The sequence below is a fragment of the Sus scrofa genome, chromosome 4 (genome assembly GCF_000003025.6).
Source record: "Sus scrofa isolate TJ Tabasco breed Duroc chromosome 4, Sscrofa11.1, whole genome shotgun sequence".
Classification (NCBI taxonomy): domain Eukaryota; kingdom Metazoa; phylum Chordata; class Mammalia; order Artiodactyla; family Suidae; genus Sus; species Sus scrofa.
The window spans coordinates 39,103,470-39,122,793 of record NC_010446.5 but is presented as its reverse complement, the minus strand read 5'-3'; the positions used below and the strand labels follow the sequence as shown (position 1 = coordinate 39,122,793).

General features: G+C 43.0%; 1 protein-coding gene across 3 annotated transcripts in view; it reads left to right on the top strand.

Annotated features, from left to right (window-relative positions):
- The window catches only part of MTDH (metadherin), a 60,486-nt gene continuing 50,575 nt past the window's right edge, over window positions 9,414-19,324 (top strand). Inside the window, exon 1 of one of the 3 annotated variants that reach the window (XM_005655347.2) lies at window positions 9,414-10,142. In XM_005655347.2, coding sequence (XP_005655404.1) covers window positions 9,762-10,142 — 381 coding nt within the window. In that variant the 5' untranslated portion in view covers window positions 9,414-9,761. 3 annotated transcript variants of the gene reach the window in all.

The following is a 19,324-nucleotide window of genomic DNA, read 5'->3' as shown; positions in this document are numbered from 1 at the left end:
CACCAGAACCTTAACCCACTGAGCAAGGCCAGGGATCGAACCAGCAAACTCTTGGTTCTTAGTCAGATTCGTTAACCACTGAGCCACAACGGGAACTCCGCAATACTCTCTTTCACTGAAGCCATTTAAGAAAGGACCCATCGTCCTTACTAAATTCTGAGATTTTTGAGGACAGATAGCATGCATTTAAACCAGAGTTTGGATTTAACAAAAGTCCAGTGAAAAAATGACTGGGTAAACGACCTAGAGAAACCGATAGTCAAAACCAAAGGCCAACCTCACACCATGCACAAAAACTCAAAAAGGCTAAAGACTTAAATGTAAGACAAGACACCATCAAACTCCTAGAGGAGAACATAGGCAGAACATTCTCTGATAGCAACCTCACAAATGCTTTCTCAGGTCAGTCTCCCAAAGCAACAGAAATAAAAGCAAAAATAAACCAATGGGACCTAAAAAAACTAACAAGCTTTTGCACGGCAAAGGAAACCATAAAAAAAAACTCCAAAAAGACAACTAACTTACAGAATGGGAGAAAATAGTTTCAAATGATGCAACTGACAAGGGCTTAATCTCTAAAATACACAAACAACTTACACAACTCAACAGCAAAAAAGCCAACAACCCAATGGAAAAATGGGCAAAAGACCTGAATAGATGTTTCTCCAAAGAAGATATACAGATGGCCAACAAGCACATGAAAAAATGTTCAACATCAATGACTATTAGAGAAATGCAAATCAAAACTACTATGAGGTAGCACCTCTCACCAGTCAGAATGGCCATCATTAATAAGTCCACAAAGAACAAGTGCTAGGGAGGGTGTGGAGAAAAGAGAACCCTCCTGCACTGTTGGTGGGAGTGTAAATTGGTACAACCACCATTGAAAACAGTATGGAGGGACCTTAGAAAACTATACCTAGAACTACCATATGACCCAGCAATCCCACTCTTGAGCATATATCCGGACAAAACTTTCCTTGAAAAAGACACAAGCAACCACATGTTCATTGCAGCACTATTCACAATAGCCAAGACATGGAAACAACCTAAATGTCCATCAACAGATGACTGAATTAAGAAGATGTGGTATAACTGTTGGTGGGAATGTAAATTGGTGCAACCACTGTGGAAAACAGTATGGAGATTCCTCAGAAAACTAAAAATAGAACTACCATTTGATCCAGCAATCCCTCTCCTGGACATCTATCCAGAGAAAACCATGAGTCGAAAAGACACATGTCCTCCAATGTTCACTGCAGCACTATTTGCAATAGCCAAGACATGGAAACAACCTAAATGTCCATCAACAGAGGAGTGGATCAAGAAGATGTGGTACATATACACAATGGAACATTACTCAGCCTTTAAAGGAAAGAAATAATGACATTTGTAGCAACATGGATGGACCGAGAAATGATCATGCTAAGTGAAGTCAGGCAATGAGACACCAACATCAAATGCTACCACTAACATGTGGAATCTAAAAAAAGGACACAATGAACTTCTTTGCAGAACAGATACTGACTCACAAATTTTGCAAAACTTATGGTTTCCAAATGAGACAGGTTAGAGGATGGGGGAAATGCACTGAAGGTTTAGGATGGAAATGCTGTAAAATTTGGTTGTGATGATTGTTGTACACCTATAAATGTAATAAAATTCATTAAGTATATATATATATAAAACTTTAAAAAAAGAGTTCCCGTCGTGGCTCAATGGTTAACGAATCTGACTAGGAACCATGAGGTTGCAGGTTCGATCCCTGGACTTGCTCAGTGGGTTAAGGATCTGGCATTGCCGTGAACTGTGGTATAGGTTGAAGATGCAGCTTGGATTCCGCATTGCTGTGGCTCTGGTGTAGGCTGGTGGCTACAGCTCCAATTAGACCCCTAGCCTGGGAACCTCCATATGCCGTGGGAGTGGCCCTAGAAATGGCAAAAGACAAAAAAAAAAAAAAAAAAAAAAAAGGAATTAAGGCTGAAAGCAAAAAAAAAAAAAGTCATGATATGTATACACGATGGAATACTACTCAGCCGTAAAAAAAGAACAAAATAATGCCATTTGCAGCAACATGGATGGAACTAGAGACTCATACTGAGTGAAGTAAGTCAGAAAGGAAAAAACAAATACCATATGATTTCACTTATATTTGGAATCTAATATATAGCACAAATGAACCTTTCCACAGAAAAGAAAATCATGGACATGGAAAACAGACTTGTGGTTGCAGAGAGGGAGGGGGAGGGACTGGGAATTTGGGGTTAATAGATGCAAACTATTGCCTTTGGAATGGATAAGGAATGAGACTGCTGTATAGCACTGGGAACTATTACCTTTGGAATGGATAAGGAATGAGACTGCTGTATAGCACTGGGAACTATGTCTGGTTACTAGTGATGGAGTATGAAAATGTGAGAAAAAAGAATGTATATGTGTATGTGTGACTCGCTATGCAGTAGAAAACTGACAGAACACTGTAAATCAGCTATAATGGAAAAAACAAAAATCTTTTTTTTTTTTTTTTTTGCTTTTGAGGGCTGCACCTGTGGCATATTGAGGTTCCCAGGCTAGGCGTCAAACTGGAGCTATAGCTGCCAGCCTAGGCCACAGCCACAGCAATGCCAGATCTAAGCCACACCTGCATCCTACACCACAGCTCATGGCAATGCCAGATCCTTAACTCACTGATGAAGGCCAGGGATCAAACCTGTGACCCCATGGTTCCTAGTCAGATTTGTCTCCACTGTGCCACAACAGGAACTCCTGGAAAGAATAGAAATCATTATTTAAAAAAAAATAAAATAAAGCCTGACACACACAGTGCCAATTTCTCCTTTGGAGCAGTATTTCTCAACCATTTTTTCAGTTATCGCCTAAGGGCTTTTTTAGATATTTTTCCATATGCAATTTTAATGCCACAAATCTATTGTATATCTGTGCATGTAGTATATATCTGCACTTTATACATTAAAAAAGGGTTTTCTGCCCCCAAACCAATACTTTCATCCTCATGGGAACTATATTGCCCCACCCTGAGAATGCATAATTTACATTAATAAACCTAACTGCAAAGAGGATACAGATTACTGAAGATTGGGAGTTCCCACTGTGGCTCAGCAGAAACAAATCTGACCAATATCCATGAGGACACAGGTTTGATCCCTGGCCTCACTCAGTGGGTTAAGGATCTGGCGTTGCCATGAGCTCTGGTGTAGGTGGCAGATGCGGCTCAGATCTCATGTTGCTGTGGCTGTGGTATACACTGTCAGGTACAACTCTGATTAGACCCTTAGCCTGGGAACCTCCATGTACCGCACAGGTATGGCACTGAAAAGTCAAAAAAATAAAAAACAAACGGATTACTTAAGATTACCCACTCTCCTATTTAGTAAAGTCTACAGGAGATGCTCATTACAAGGTGGGTGTGGTGTGCTGATCATGAAATCATAGCAAAGGGGGTTAAATGACCTTAGGGGATATCTACTGATAAGGTTCAATATACCTTTCTCCACTATAAGATTACAGCAGCAGCAGCGTTTCTTTTCTATGAAAAGGTTTATTTGTGCTCTATATTAGATTCTGGATATAAGTGATATCATAGTGTATTTGTTGTTCCCTTTCTGACTTACTTCACTTAGTATGAGAGTCTCTAGTTCCATCCATGTTGCTGCAAAAGGCATTTTTTTCTTTTTTATGGCTGAGTAGTATTTCATTGTGTATTGTATGTGTGTATATATACATATATATACATGTCCGACTGGGCCACTTTGCTGTACAGTAGAAAATTGACAGAATACTGTAAACCAAATATAACGGAAAAATAAAAATAATTTAAAAAAAGAAATATGTAAACAGCCTTCAGAAGAAAAAAAAAATTACAGCAGCAGAGCTCCCATTGTTGCTCAGCAGAAACAAATCTGACTAGTATCCACGAGGATGCAGGTTTGATCCCTGGCCTTGCTCAATGGGTTATGGATCCAGCCTTGCCATGAGCTGTGGCATAGGTCGCAGATGCGGCTCTGACCCTGTGGCATAGGCTGGCAGCTACAGCTCTGATTTGACCCCTAGCCTGGGAACTTCCATATGCCATGGTGCGGCCCTAAAAAGACACACACACACACACACACACACACACACACACACACACACACACAAAACAATGTTACAGCAGCAATTGCACCTCCATTATTTAACCCCACTTCTGTGCAAACTATTGCTTTTTTCATTTAATTTTTGTCACTTAAATTTAACTACAAAGTATTTCGGGCATAGAGAATGTAGGGATAAGGAGCACTCTTGTACCCATGACCTAGTTTAAGAGATAAAAACACTATTGATGTTTTTAAGCACAATCTTGAAGGCATTAACCTGCTGCGACTCACTTTGCCTGGCAAAGCAATAAAGCTATCTTTTTCTCCTTCACCCAAAACTCTTACCTAATTTTTATTCGGCAATAGTGGACAGAGGCCGAGTTTCAGCAACAATACCAGTTGGGTTCATAACCTACTGAGCCACCATGGGAACTCCAGCACTATCCTAAATTTAGTGTTCATTATTCCCATGCATGGTTTTACATTTTTATCTATACATATTTTTTTTTTTTAATTTTACGGCTGTACCTGAGGCATATGGAAGTTCCCTGGCCAGGGACTGAATCCAAGCTGCAGCTGCTGCAACACCGGACCGAGGATTGAACCCTCACCTCTGAAGCAACCCAAGTCACTGCTTGGGTTGCTTAACCTACTGCACCACAGTGCGAACTCCTTCTAAGCCTCTTTTTTAAACTTGACATGCACAGTATTGGAATGAGTATCCTTGGACATGTTCATTGCTGCATAGCATTCCACTGAATGAATATATCACAACTTTCACTTTTGTTATCATAGTCGTTTCTGCTTCCCCTGGCCTCCACCCTCATGCCCCAACCAGTTTTTAGTGCTGTACAAGTTCTTAGCAAATCTTCCCTTTTTTTAAAGAGGCTTGGAAGTATCCTGGCCCTTTCAGCAACACATGTACAAACTATCTTTCAGCTTATGATATGTTTGCAGAGAATTTTTTGGCCACACCCACATCATGTGAAAATCCTGGGCCAGGGATCAGATCTGAGCCTACAGTGATATCAGATCCTTCACCCCCTCAGCCACAAGGGAACTCCTGCAGAGAACTTTATTTACTAATTCTTACCGTTCTAAGAATAAGACCTTTCCTGACCGTATCTCCAAATTCTTGGCATACTCAACTATTCCCTGCTTTACCATAAACCCATCCCCCTAGGGGTCCCACATCAACATTTTTCTTGCATGGGCCCTCAAGAAGTAAGCTACTTGAAGGGAGGCTTCCTGTACTGTTACAAATTGAATATGTCCCCCCTCCAAATTCCTATGTTGAAGCCTTAACCCCAACATGACTGTAATTGGAGACAGGGCTTTTAAGGAAGCAATTAAGGTTAAATCAAGTCATAAGGGTGGGGCCCTGATCTGACAGGATTAGAATCCTTATAAGAAGAGCTACCATACAACTCACTTGCTCTTTCTCCACCATGTGAGGACATGGCAAGACAGTGGCAATCTGTAAGTCAGGAAGAGAGCCTTTACCAGAACACAAACCATGCTGCCCCCAGGATCTTGGAATTCCAGCCTTCAGAACTGTGAGAAAATAAATTCTAATTGTTAGAGTTCCCTTTGTGGCTCAGGGGTTAACGAACCCGACTAGGATCCATGAGGATGTGGGTTTTGATCCCTGGTCTCGCTCAGATCCAGCGTTGCCACGAGCTGTGGTGTAGGACAGACAAGGTCCAGATCTAGCGTTGCTGTGGCTGTAGCACAGGCTGGCAGCTGTAGCTCTGATTTGACCCCTAGCCTGGGAACCTCCACATGCCGTGGGTGCAACCCTAAAACGCAAAAAAAAAAAAAAATTTTTTTGAAGCTACCTAGTCTATGGAATTTTGTTAAGGAAGTCTGAGCAAACAAATGTGCACACGAATCCCCAAACCCATCACAGAGTTTACTGAAAAAAAGGACCAACCAAGGGGTAAAGAGCAGGAAAGACTGGGTTCTACTAACAGTTCAGCCACTCTGACTCTAAGGGACAACACTTAACCCTTTCAAGCTTCCTTTTTCTCTTCTATGAAATGAGAGGCTTTAGGTAGAACTTCTTCAGGCCCCTTAAAACTTCCAAACTAGAAGTGTTAAATTACATACTGTGGGCTATGGCTCAGGCAATCACAGTGGCAGGATGCCATCCTCAAGATGGTATTATGGATATTCACAAAAACAAGCATGTTCATGACAGAATTACAATTAACAGCAAAAAGCAAAAACACGAAGACCTGTAAATAACCTAACTATCCAACAATAAAATACGTTAAATAAATGACAGTAGAGCCAGAAAATAGAAAAAGCAAATATTTATTGTGCAAACTTTAAAAAAAACTTTTTTGATAATTAATATCAAGAATATAGTGTTGAGAAACCTCATTTTTTAAATCATAGACTGGCCAAAAACCTTATTAAAAACTGTATGTTAGAATGGAGCATGCCACTCCAGTAAGCAGCTGGATCACTTTTCAAAAAATTCTGTGGGCGTGCCCGTTGGGAGCCCCCAGCAATAAACCTGACTAGTATCCAAGGGGACGTGGGTTTGATCCCTGGCTCCACTCAGTGGATTAAGGATCTGGTGTTGCTGTGAGTTGAGGTGTCGGTCGCAGATGCAGCTTGGATCCCACGTTGCTGTGACCGTCGCAGAGGCCAGCAGCAGCAGCTCTGATTAGACCCCTAAACTGGAAACTTTCATGTGCCACAGGTGCAGCCCTAAAAACTTAAAACACACAAAAAATTCTGTGAACTGTTTATTGAGGTATATTTGACACAAACTACAATATCTAAAGTATACAACCTGCTAAGTTCATAGCAATAAAGATAACGCATCTCTCACTCTGCAGTTTCCTCTGGCCCCTTCATAATCCCTCCCTCTCACCTCTCCTTGCTCCCCATCTCCCCTGCCAAGTCACTACTGATTTGCTGTCACTATACATTAGTTTGCATTTTCTAGTTTTATGTAAATGAAATAATCATACAGTACATAGTTTTTTTTGCCTGGCTTCTTTCACTCAGCATAATTATGTTGAGATTCATGAATATTGCTGTACATATTTATAGTCCACTCCTTTTTATTTCTGAGTGGTATTCCATTGTATGTGTCACTCTGACTCTCAGAATAAGCAGTCTTCATTTTCAACCTACCTGCTTCAAGGAAAGAGTTTCAGAAATGACATTTCACATTTGTATTAACTTTGCCATTTCCAAGGAGTTAGAATTCTGAGTCTACTTAGGCCAAGCCTGATGTTAACTCTTTTAGACACAGCTTGTTTTGCTTTGAGTCCTTCAAAGCATTGCTTCATTTAAATTCTACCTAAATTTCACTCTGCTCCAAGTTAATAAACCTAACTTTGTGGGGCTACCAGACATCCCTGGCAAGCTTTATCAAATGGGCTATTAAATTAACATGAATGCTCATGACCACATGAAATGCAAAAGAATATAAACAGTGTTTTAAGGTCAAAGGAGAGTAACAGGAAAAAGAAGGAACAGTGATAGGATTTAACATAATCAATACTTGACAGGCTGCCAAAGGAATAGGCAAACCCAGCTATAATTACTGTATAATAGCTTAATTCATAAATCCTTAGGGGTTAGAGTTCCCGCGTCGTGGCTCAGCAGTAATGAACCCAACTAGTATCGGTGAGGACACAGATTCAATCCCTATCCTTGTTCAGGGGGTTAAGGATCCAGCATTGCTGTGAGCTGTGGTGTAGGTCGAAGACGAGGCTCAGATCTGGTGTTGCTGGAGCTGTGGCGAAGTCCAGCAGCTACAGCTCAGATTGGACCCGAAGCCTGGGAACTTCCACATGCCATGGGTGTAGCCACCAAAAGACAAAAATAAATAAACAAATAAATCCACAGGTGTTAACCTAGAAAGGGCAGTGGGACTTCTTAGGAACATCACCACCCTTCATGTCTCTGGAACCAAATATAGAATTATACACCACTTTCATAAATATAAATGGAACTTGGAACCTTGTAGAGATAAAGCAATTCTGATGACATCGAAGTTTTGTGCTTTGTAATTTACACTGTCTTTAATTATAAGTCTGTATAAAGCTTAGCAAGAGTCGTTTATTTATTTTATTTATTATTTACCAAACTCCTTTCCACCCATTAATCACAACATGCATTACAACGCCACTGCAAAAGTAGGTCAAAATACTCCTAAATACATTTTTGGCACTCTGTACTTATTAATATTACCCCTTTCCTAGTCTTTGAAAAAGTCTGTATTTAGTTCACTTAGGACACTTGCTTACACGCTAATTATTAGCTAATGATAAAACACTGAGTTTCCTTACAGGGAAATGTAACTTCAAAAATCTAAAGCAGCCCCCAAATATAATCTTTGTAATTAAGATCTGAAAATTCATTTCTACCCAGATATGGTCAGCACAGCATACAAAAATAGAAGTTTTATGTATAACTGAGTCACTTTGCTGTACAGCAGAAATTAGCACAACGTTGTAAATTACCAAGAATTTTTAAAAAAATTTTTAAATAGAATTTTTGGAAACTCCTTTTGTGAACTTGCATAAAAGCTTAAAGCACAAGGAAACTTACCTCTATATGTATAATACAATCTAACGTGTTTCTCATTATTTCTTGCTGAAGCTCGAAATGAGTAGGAAAATAACGCTGTCCATGGGCTTTCCACCTTTTGAGTTCCACTAACTGACAGCACGAAGAGCAAGAGTGGAGTGAAACCACGCGAAAGCGCCCTGGCCGGACAGGCAAATGGTAGGCACGCAATGCGGGTAAGGTGGCCCTGAAGAATACAAACCCCATTTGACAACTAAATAAACTCAGGCCCTCGAAGAAGAGTGCCCAGCTCCAGACTCAGCTGAGCCCACGCTGGAACCATTTAGTCGCCCCAGGGTGAAAAAAGCGCTTCCACTTCAACACCTCTCCCAGAAAAAGAACGAAGAAAACAGACACCTACTGAGGCGACTTTGACCTAGAACCTGTGACCCGGTTCCTCGCTCTTCGCCCTCTTCCACACCCCCCGCAGCCCCCAGCCTTCCTCGAGAGCCCCTCCCCTGGACTCATTCAAAGCGCCACGTCTCCCAGCTCCCGGCCACCAGCCACCCCGAAAAGGCTTCCTCCAGTTAACCCCTCCTAGCCTTCCGCCCAGAGTCACCCGTACCCAAAGCGCGGCGCCTCCACCAGGCCCAGATGTGTCACCACCAGCCGCCGCCACGGCGGTTCCCTCGCTCCAACAGCTCCCGCCCAGCCCGGCCTCGCTCGCGCCCACGTGACACCCACGCCACGCCCACCTGCTCCCACGTGACCCGCGGCCCTGCTCGACGTCTCTGCGCGCGGCGTGGGTCGCGGCCGCAGCCGCCATTGTTCCGCCGAAGGAGGACAGCGGGGCCTGGCACTGGCGCCGACACGCCGCTTAGCGGCCGCCACTGGAGACACTCCCTCCCGCCGCCCCCCTCCTCTTGGCGGCGGCGGAGTGAGGCTGACAAGGGGGAACTGGGAGCCCCCTCTCCTGGCGACAGGAGCGGCCGATCCCCGGCCCCGGCGCGAGGGGCGGCCGCGATGCGCTCGGCCTGAGGCAGACCGGCCCGGCCCTTCCTTGCTTCCCTTGACTGTCCCACGGCGTCTGTGCGCCCCAGCGTCATCCCGAGAGTCCCCCTGACGGGAGGGAAGATGGCTGCACGGAGCTGGCAGGACGAGCTGGCCCACCAGGCCGAGGAGGGCTCGGCCCGGCTACGAGAAATGCTCTCGGTCGGCCTAAGCTTTCTGCGCACCGAGCTGGGCCTCGACCTGGGGCTGGAGCCGAAGCGGTACCCGGGCTGGGTGATCCTGGTGGGCACGGGCGCCCTCGGGCTGCTGCTGCTCTTCCTGCTCGGCTACGGCTGGGCCGCGGCTTGCGCCGGCGCCCGCAAAAAGCAGAGGAGCCCGCCCCGCAAGCGGGAGGAGGCGGCGGCCTCGCCAGCCCCGGCCGCTGATGACCTAGCCCTGCTCAAGAATCTCAGGAACGAGGAGCAGAAGAAGAAGAACCGAAAGAAATTGCCCGAGAAGCCCAAAGTGAGTAGGGGAGGAGCGGTGGGAGAGTGAGGGCGAGGGGCCGGCGTGGAGCCCCTTGAGCGGAGCCGGAGGCCGAGCTCCAGTAGCCCCAGTCGGGAATGGAAAAGGGAAGGAGTGAGATCAGTCGGGAGCCGGGGCGCAGGTCTCCCCGGACGGAGGAGGTGATCGGTGGACACGTTACTTGGAGAATGGTGGAAACTCAGGAAGTATAGGACGGGTGGATACGAGCAGTTTCAAGGGAGGAAGTTAGACGGTATGGGGTAGGTTCAAATAAAAGCGCCTAGAAGTCAAGTCTTTTTCGGGAACCCAGACCGCCGGAATGACATACCAACTCTCTGAGGCCTACTGGGCAGGCTGCATGTGTGTGTGGAGGGCGATGGGACCTTAAGGTGGTCCTGGGAAGTTGTGGCAAGACTGCGCCTGGGCACACAGAGCCGGGTTCAAGTCACATTGAGGTGGTTGTCAGGGGAGGAGATAACGGTGACCTAAAAATGTGGGGGGGATCACACGAGGATTAAAGGTACCCAGGTCTAGACGCGCTTCCATTTTAGTTGGGACTGTTGAAGGGAAATGGTTGCCCACTCTCACTCTGGTGAATGTGGCCAATGGAGGCCGGCACAGGAGCAAGGCAAGAGGGAGTCTAGTCTGTTGGCTAATGTACCTCGGGGGGACGTGGTCCTGAAAGAGCGCTAAGGCAAGTGCAAGTCCAGCTAAGTGGTGAGAGAGGATTTGAGACAGAGTAAAGGGATGACAGAGCAGAATGGTGAAGGCTGCGAGAGGGAGTCAAGGCACCGTTTTACCGGAGCACGTGTGGAAATGCGGAGAGCATCGCATCCGTTTTATCCGGCCTTCGCGTTTTATTTCTACAGTCTCCCGTCTTTATTGCCATTTCCCCATGGTTCTCTCAATCCAACGTTCATGCTTTTATTTATCTTGTGAAAATCCTGTACAGTTGAGCAGAGTATGGAGGGTGTGCAAAATTAGAAACAGCTCCTAACCTATTTTTATATCCACTGAATTTAGCTCTTCACCTTTTCAGTACAATAAAGTGCTGTGTGAAATGCACTCTGGTGTTGGCTGGACAGTGGGAGGTATACACATGGGAGTTAGAGTCAGTCATGGAGAGTAGTGTAGGAGACAGATTCAAAAATAACGCTAATATGTTTTAGACTGATTGGTGGGTACGGTAGAGGTGTGAGCAGTGTAAATGAGGTTTGGTGAGTGGGAAAGTCATTCCATAGGAGGGATTTAGGCAAGTTATGGGGGGAAGTGGGGTTTGAGTTCAAGCTAAAGTAATGAGGGTATTGTTGGGCACAGTACAAAGAATAAGACTATTAGAAAATGACAGGTCACAGTTACTTCTGTATTAGGCCTAGATTAGACCTGCTGATTAAGAGAATGCAGGGTACATACCTGACCTGGAAAAGGAGACAACTTTGCCAGTATGAATACTACCTTAAGTTGGGAGAAGAGAAAATAGAACTGATTTGGAACATACGTAGTTCTATTTAAATATGTAGAGAGCATCAAGGATTACCAGAAAGTAATGTTATGGTGGAAATTAAGAACCTGGTTCCAAAATAGGAAGATGATCTTGGGGGGGGGGGAAACAGCACGTTAATAATCGTAGGCTCTGTGTGGATGAAACAGGTTGTGAAACCTTCAGAGCTCTGTTTGGGACATCTAGAATTTTAGGTAAAGTTGGGTTGAGAGACTAGTGTTCCACGAGCCCATCCGAAGAAGTGCATCACAACTTCTTCTGACTGGTACTCCTCAGAATCAAATGTGAAACCAATTTAGTGGGTCACAAATACTGCTGAAGAATGACTTTGGTAATCCATCTGAAGAGGGAGCACATGCAGGCTCCTGTGGAACTTGTCCTGTGAAAAATGCTCAACAGACTTAGGACTTCTCCCTTCTCCTTTTCATTTGGTTAAGGAAGGGGAATGGCTCAATCCATCTAGTATCACTTTTGGGGATTGGAGAAGAGGAACAGTAACGGGATGGTTGAATGTTAGTTTCCTGAGAAAATGTATTTGCCTGCGTGATGGTGAAGATGTGTTGGAAAGTCTTATCAACATTGATAAAACTGTGGCTCTCAAATGCTTTTGACTGCAACCTACAGTAGAAAATAACATTTTACATTACAGTACCCCCACACATTTTCTTCAGCAGTATTTGTGACCCACTAAATTGGTTTCACATTTGATTCTGAGGCGTACCACAGTTAGAAGAACACTGCTTTACAGGGTTGAGAAGTATAAGCTGCCGTTTATTTAGTACTTATGCTTTGCACTGTGCCAGGTGTTTACTTGCGGGGGAGAAAAGGAGGATACTGCTTGCAATTTGAAGGCGGTAAAAAGGAATACTCATATGTCTCACAGTGAAAGGAATACAAAAGTAAAAGCTCAGTTTCTCCCCAGGGAGCTTTTTATTCCAGTCATGGAAAAAGATATCAAAAACTTAACAATGCAACCCCAGCGTGGGCCCAGGTGGCCAGGAAAGACCTTATCACAGAATTTTGCTTTGAAAGTGGGTAGGAACAAGGTAGTGGGAGAAGCTGAAGAAACCGTGAAGGCTCTGGGGATGAAGGCTCAAGTGTCGGCCTGGCAGGAATTGGGAACTCTAAACTTGAGTAAAGCATTTAACCTTGCTCCGATTAGCTTATCTTGTTTATAGATTGAAGATCTTAGTTGAGTTAAAACACTGTAGGAGTTTTCAGATGTTAACCCTGACTACTTGGAATAGAGTTACTTTGAATGCTTGTTAAAATTTGTGGATTCCTATATGCCATGGGTGCTGCCAAAAAAGAAAAAAAAATTGTAGATTCCTGAGCCCCACTAAAGATCTTATAAATTCAGAATCTGTAGAATTGGGTCTGGGAAATTTGCCCTTTTAACAAGCTCTCTTGCTTGTTTGAAAATCATTCACTGCATTAGGGCCATAAGATCCATAGTATAAGAGAGATTTCTAAGTGGAGTCATGATTAATCTTGTAATCCAGTTTAGTTTAGTTTAGTTTTGTTTTTTAATGACTGCACCCACAAGCAAGTGGAATTTTCTGGGCCCAGGATTGAATCTGAACTGCAGATGTGACCTACAGCAACGCCAGATCCTTTAACTCATTGCACCAGGCCATGGATTGGACCCAAGCTGCTGCAGTCAGATTTTTCACCCATTGTGCCACAGCAGGAACTCCCCAGTATTTTATTACTACATCATTCTGATAAACATTTTAGGATATACTTGATTCTGATTCAGGTGGATTCAGTGATGTAAAGTACTACAGTTTTTTGGAAGGACCTTGCATATTTGTTTAAATATTTTCATCCTTTTAGTCCATTCTTTTTAGTTTTCTCTTAAATCATTCCAAATTTCACAACTCAAATTTTCAAGAAAATTCATTTCTAACTGCCTGTTTTTATTTGTACACATTGTTCAGCTTTTAAAAAATCTATTCAGAAGCATTTTTTTTTAATTCTTGGGGGTTTTTTTTTGCTTTTAATCCTGTAATATCTTTGCCATGGGTCTTTTATGGCATGAATTGCAGTTCCTTCCCCTATTAAAAGTAAAAGGAGGCGTTCCCATTGTGGCTTAGCGGGTTAGGAACCCTACATCGTGTCCATGAGGATGTGGATTTGATCCTTGGCCTCGCTCAGTTGCCTCAAGCTTCAGAATAGGTTGCAGGTGCCGCTCGGATCCAGTGATACCACGGCTGTGGCACAGGCCTGCAGCTGCAGCTTTGATTCCACCACTAGCCTGGGAACTTCCATAAGCCTGGGAACTTCTATATGCTGAGGGTGCAGCCGTAAAGAGGGCGGGGGGCGTGAAAGGGTGGCACTTTTCACTGGGCTTACTGTGTGGCATTTTTGGAAATCATTGTTTTCTTGTATGTATTTTTCATGACGCCTAGTTCAATGTAAGAAATAGGCATTTGGTAAATATTTTTCACTTAATCTGCACAGTGATTTAGATGGAGGTGAAATCTCAGATAACTGGTCTTTAACAATTGTTGCTTTAGGATTTCCCTTGTAGCTCATTGGGTTAAAGATCATTGTCACTGCTGTGGCTCTGGTTACAGCTGTGGTGCAGGTTAGATCCCTGGCCTGGGAACTTCCACATGCCTTGGGCACAGCCAAAAAAAAAAGTTTGCTTTAAATTTCAACTGGAAGCAGGTACCCAAGCTCATTGTCAAAGAAATTTCATTTTGATGAACATGTTATTTTTATATTAGTATAGGAATTTTCATAAAGATTTGTCATAATGCAGTTGTAAATTATAAGTTCAGTAATGTTTTGTTTGCTACTGTATAACCTTGCACAGTGCTTGGCACTCAGATAATTACTGAATGCATAATATGGTCCCACCAAAGTATCTATGCAGCTTATTTCTATTTTTCATGCCCACTAAACAGCCATATTAGCCACCTTTTTGTTTTTACAGTGGAAAATGGTCATTTGCCTCATCTGACTAAAATTTGGTAAGGTCCATCTTTCTACAGCCAATAAATCATTGTAACAGTATGCTGTGTCTTTTGTAGTTTTTTTTTTTTTTTTTTTTTTTTTTTTTCCAGTTTCACTGCCACTGCCCTACTTTTGGACCTTATTACCATTTACTTAAGCTATTCTAACCTCATCCTAACTGGTTTTCCTGCTTCCAATCCCTTTGTTGCCAATCCTTTCCACCCACTCATGCCAGTTAAATCTTTTAAAGCCTAACTCTGATCATGTGACTTTCAAGTTCAATTCTTTTCATTGTTTCCCCATCACCTGTTGGTGACATGGCACTCAACCTTTTTCATGATCTAACCCCATCTTACAGTTCTCTCTTACCATTACCCCTAAAATACTACCATTAGCTAGATGTCTGTGTCTGTTTATTCATATCATTTTCTTCTATTCATATTATTTTTTCTAAAGGCCCTTCTTGGGAGCTCCCCAGGTGACCTAGCAGGTTAAGGATCCACTGTTGTCACTGCTGAGGCTTGGGCCACTGCTGTGATTCGGGTTCGATCCCTGACCAAGGTACTTCTGCATCCCTCAGGCACAACCAAAAAATGAAAATAAAAAACTTTCTGTATCTCTAATTTCTACTTACCATTCAAGGCCCAGTTGTATTACTACCTCTGCTGTAAAGCCTTCTCTAGCTCCTAGGCTATAGTTAGTCTTTTTCTTTTTTATGTGTTTATTTTTTTTAAGAGTACTAAAACAAGCAGACAGAGCATTGCCTGGGAATGTACTTGTCGGGTGACTCAGATTTTTTCACAGTTCTTTGCATTTCCAAGAACGACAAGTATTGATTTGGGGGTTAGAAATAAATTTTAGTCGGAGTTCCCATCGTGGCGCAGCTGAAGCGAATCCGACTGGGAACCATGAGGTTTCAGGTTCGATCCCTGGCCTCACTCAGTGGGTTAAGGATCCGGCGTTGCTGTGAGCTGTGGTATAGGTCAAAGTCGAGGCTTGGATCTGGCATGGCTGTGGCTGTGGCCAGCAGCTACAGCTCCAGTTCATCCCCAGGCCTGGGAACCTCCATATGCCTCGGGTGCGGCCCTAAAAAGCAAAAAAAAAAAAAAAAAAAAAAAAGAAAGAAAAAAAGAAATTTTATTGAGTAGGCAGATTTGCCAATATGGAATCACCAAATAATGAGGATCACCTGCTAGCCTGTATCTGTAACTGGACCATTCCTCTCATCTCCAGAACCTCATTTCTAGTGTATACTTGTTTCTTCAACTGGAAATTTCCAAAAACTATAACACCTCCAAAACAGCACTCATAATTCCCTACCCTCTCCCAGTCTTCCCCATATAAATGGTAAATGATTACCATTCCATTCCCAGTCTTCCCCATTATAAGTGGGAAAAATGACTCTGCCATCCATTCAGTTATTCAAGACAAAATTCTAAGAATTATTCTTGGCTCTTCTGTTTTCCCTACCTCCTCCTCTTCTTCACCTTATGCCTAATCTATCAGCAAGTACCATCAATTTTATCTCCAAAGTATATATTCAGTTTGGCTATTCTAATTCTACTATCACCTTAACTCACTGTACAGCAGTAGCTTCTGTTAGTTGCCTCCAGTCCTTTCTCAACACCCTAGTAAGGAGTATTGGGGAGGGGGCAGGGGCTGCACCCCCTGCCTATGAAAATTCTCAGGCTAGTTGGATTCATTTCCACTGTGCCACAATGGGAACTCCACAAAAAAGGAATATTAAGGTTCAGAGAGATTAAGCAACTTATTCAAAGTCATAGAGCAAAGGCATTTCAGAGCAAAAGAGTATCCTGATTTTTAGTCTAAGAACTCACTGTTATTTCCCCTATACCTCTCTGGTATTGATAGCATGTTCCAGGACATTGCATTGCATTCACAGAACAAATCTCATTTTCTCAGTGAATTACAAACTTAGTGCTTTTAAATTTTACTTTTAGAATCGGAATTTTCTGTTGAAAATTATAATGACCTTTATAGAAGCTCCAGAATTTTGGCACCATTTGTTTGGTTATAAGACGGGATTTTTTCATCCTGTCATTTTATTCTTCCTGAGGCCCAGTGGAGAAGACCCTTAATAATTCTGACATTAAACATTTCTAATAGCTATGCTCATCTTATATGCCTGAAGCTGCTATACACCTTCTGAACATCTATTTTTGTTGCACTTTGGCATCATTGAGTAATGTACTACTTCTCAAGGTTGTGAAAGCCTTGTAGTTTTTTGGGGGGTGGGGAGCCCACACCTACGACATGTTGAAGTTCCCAGGCCAGGGATGGGCCATAGGGCAATCAAGCCATGCAATGACAATGTCAGATCCTTAACCAGCTGCACCTGAAAGAGAACTCCCCTGGAAAGTATTATTTTTCCAAGTCAGGAGATCTATGTGAGGAATTGGTGTTACTTGACCAGTTTTTAAGTTTACTCTGTTTATGGAGTTCCAGTTGTGGCTCAGTGGGTTAAGAACCCGGCTAGTAGTTTAATTTGGCCATGTGATGGGTATTGAATGTCATCTCTCTAGTCTATGAAAGTAGCCCTGAGCATCCCTGATGCAGTCAACATGTTGAGATATTTTGGAAACCTTGAAGAGGGTTTGGTTTTGATAAGCTGTTTAGACGGCACAAGGATCTTTACGTTAAAGAAATATCTCAGGATATATAGCAGGGTTTTTGCAAATTTGATTTGTAGGCAAATTCCATTTGTAAGATTATTAAGAGTTTAAAATTGGGGTTGAATTTTAAAATAAGTTGGTAAATTACTATGACTGAAGCTGTCATTTATGCATATGTTTAGTTTACATAATTGATAATGTGTACAACATTTGGAGGAAAAAAACCCACACAGTTTGTGTTTTCAAATAAATGACAAGAAATTGTTCTGTTTTGAATATGTATCAGCTCTTTTCACAACTAAGAAATGGACCAAGACTAAGTCTTGTCAGTTAAATGAGTTAGTGCATGTGCTTAGCACATGGCGCATACTTGAAAACAATTAGTTAACTGTCAGGCTATCTGGTAGCTAAAGATGGTATCTTATGAATTTCCATGTCTTGCCTTTTATCTTTTTTATCATGGACATAATATATAGACTTGTGCTTTCTGTGCGCTCAGTATAATTTCCAGCTAAGAAAATAGAGACTCCAGTGTGGAAGTAACTGGTCAAGGATGATACACATTTGACAACTCAACACTGGTCTCAGCTTGTCTTCAGAATCCATACTATTTTCCTTTAAGAGGTCAAGGGACACGTCAGGGGATGGGGGCAGAGTACACCTTTTGCCTGGCATTTAGGTGTGTGCTGTCATATACCTGTCTTCTTCCTTTGCTGGGGTCTGAGCTTCTTGAGGGCAGGAATTGTCCCTCACTTGTCCTTGTTTCTAGGTTTTAAGGGTTCTGCGTTTTACTCTGCTGGGTTCACATACTGGATATGAAGTGAAATGAACACAAGTGAATATGGTATAATTTTCTTAGAAAACGGTGAAACTATAAGCAGGTTTTTAAAAAGAAAGCTAGCAGGACATGTCTTTAGAAGAAACCTGGACTATTTCTCGCCTCTGGGAGAATATATTTACTCATTATTTCTATTCTGTTAACTTGCCAAAAGAATTTGTATCTGGAGCACTGGGCTTGGCAGATACATGTACAGTTGGTTGGCCCTGTTGGCCACCAGGACTTGCTAGTTTAAAAAATGACTTGAAAGCTGGAACATGGGATGAGGATGTGGGCTGTTAGAGCTTTGGAAAGAAAAGGATATTGAAGGAAAGACACTGTTTCTTGAGCAGGCAAAGTGTGCTTTTACATATTTTCTCATTTACTGTCATCTAAACAAGAAACCTGCATAAGACAAACTACATATTTTCTTCATGTTGAGAAATGATGAAGTTAAGGAAAATGCTTAAAATCACAGTGATTAAATATAGAAGTTGGGCCTTGGAGTTCCCGTCGTGGCGTAGTGGTTAACGAATCCGACTAGGAACCATGAGGTTGCGGGTTCGGTCCCTGCCCTTGCTCAGTGGGTTAACGATCCGGCGTTGCTGTGAGCTGTAGTGTAGGTTGCAAACGCGGCTCAGATCCCGCGTTGCTGTGGCTCTGGCGTAGGCTGGTGGCTACAGCTCCGATTCAACCCCTAGCCTGGGAACCTCCATATGCCGCAGGAGTGGCCCAAGAAATAGCAACAACAACAAAAAAGACAAAAGACCAAAAAAAAAAAAAAAAAAAGAAGAAGTTGGGCCTTAATCCCAGGCTTGTCCAACTCCAAAGCCCGTGTGCTCCTATTTCACTTTTTTGGTAGTGGGTAGACTGCCCTTCTTGTTTCTAAACTTACGTTTCCAAGTGGAGTTCCTGCTGCAGTGTAGTGGGTTAATCACATGGCTTGTCTCTGTGGAGGTTTGATCCCCAGTCCAGTGCAGTGGGTTAGGGGTCTGGTGTTGCTGCAGCGTGGCCTAGGTCACAGCTCTGGCTCAGATTCAGTCCCTGTGCCTAGACTGAGAATTTCCAAAGTGGAGTTCCCGTCATGGCACAGCAGAAACGAATCCAACTAGGAACCATGAGGTTGTGGGTTCGATCCCTAGTCTTGCTCAGTGGATTAAGGATCCAGTGTTACCGTGAGCTGTGGTGTAGGTCGAAGATGCGTCTCAGATCCTGTGTTGCTGTGGCTGTGGTGTAGGCCCGTGGCTACAGCTCTGATTAGACCCCTAGC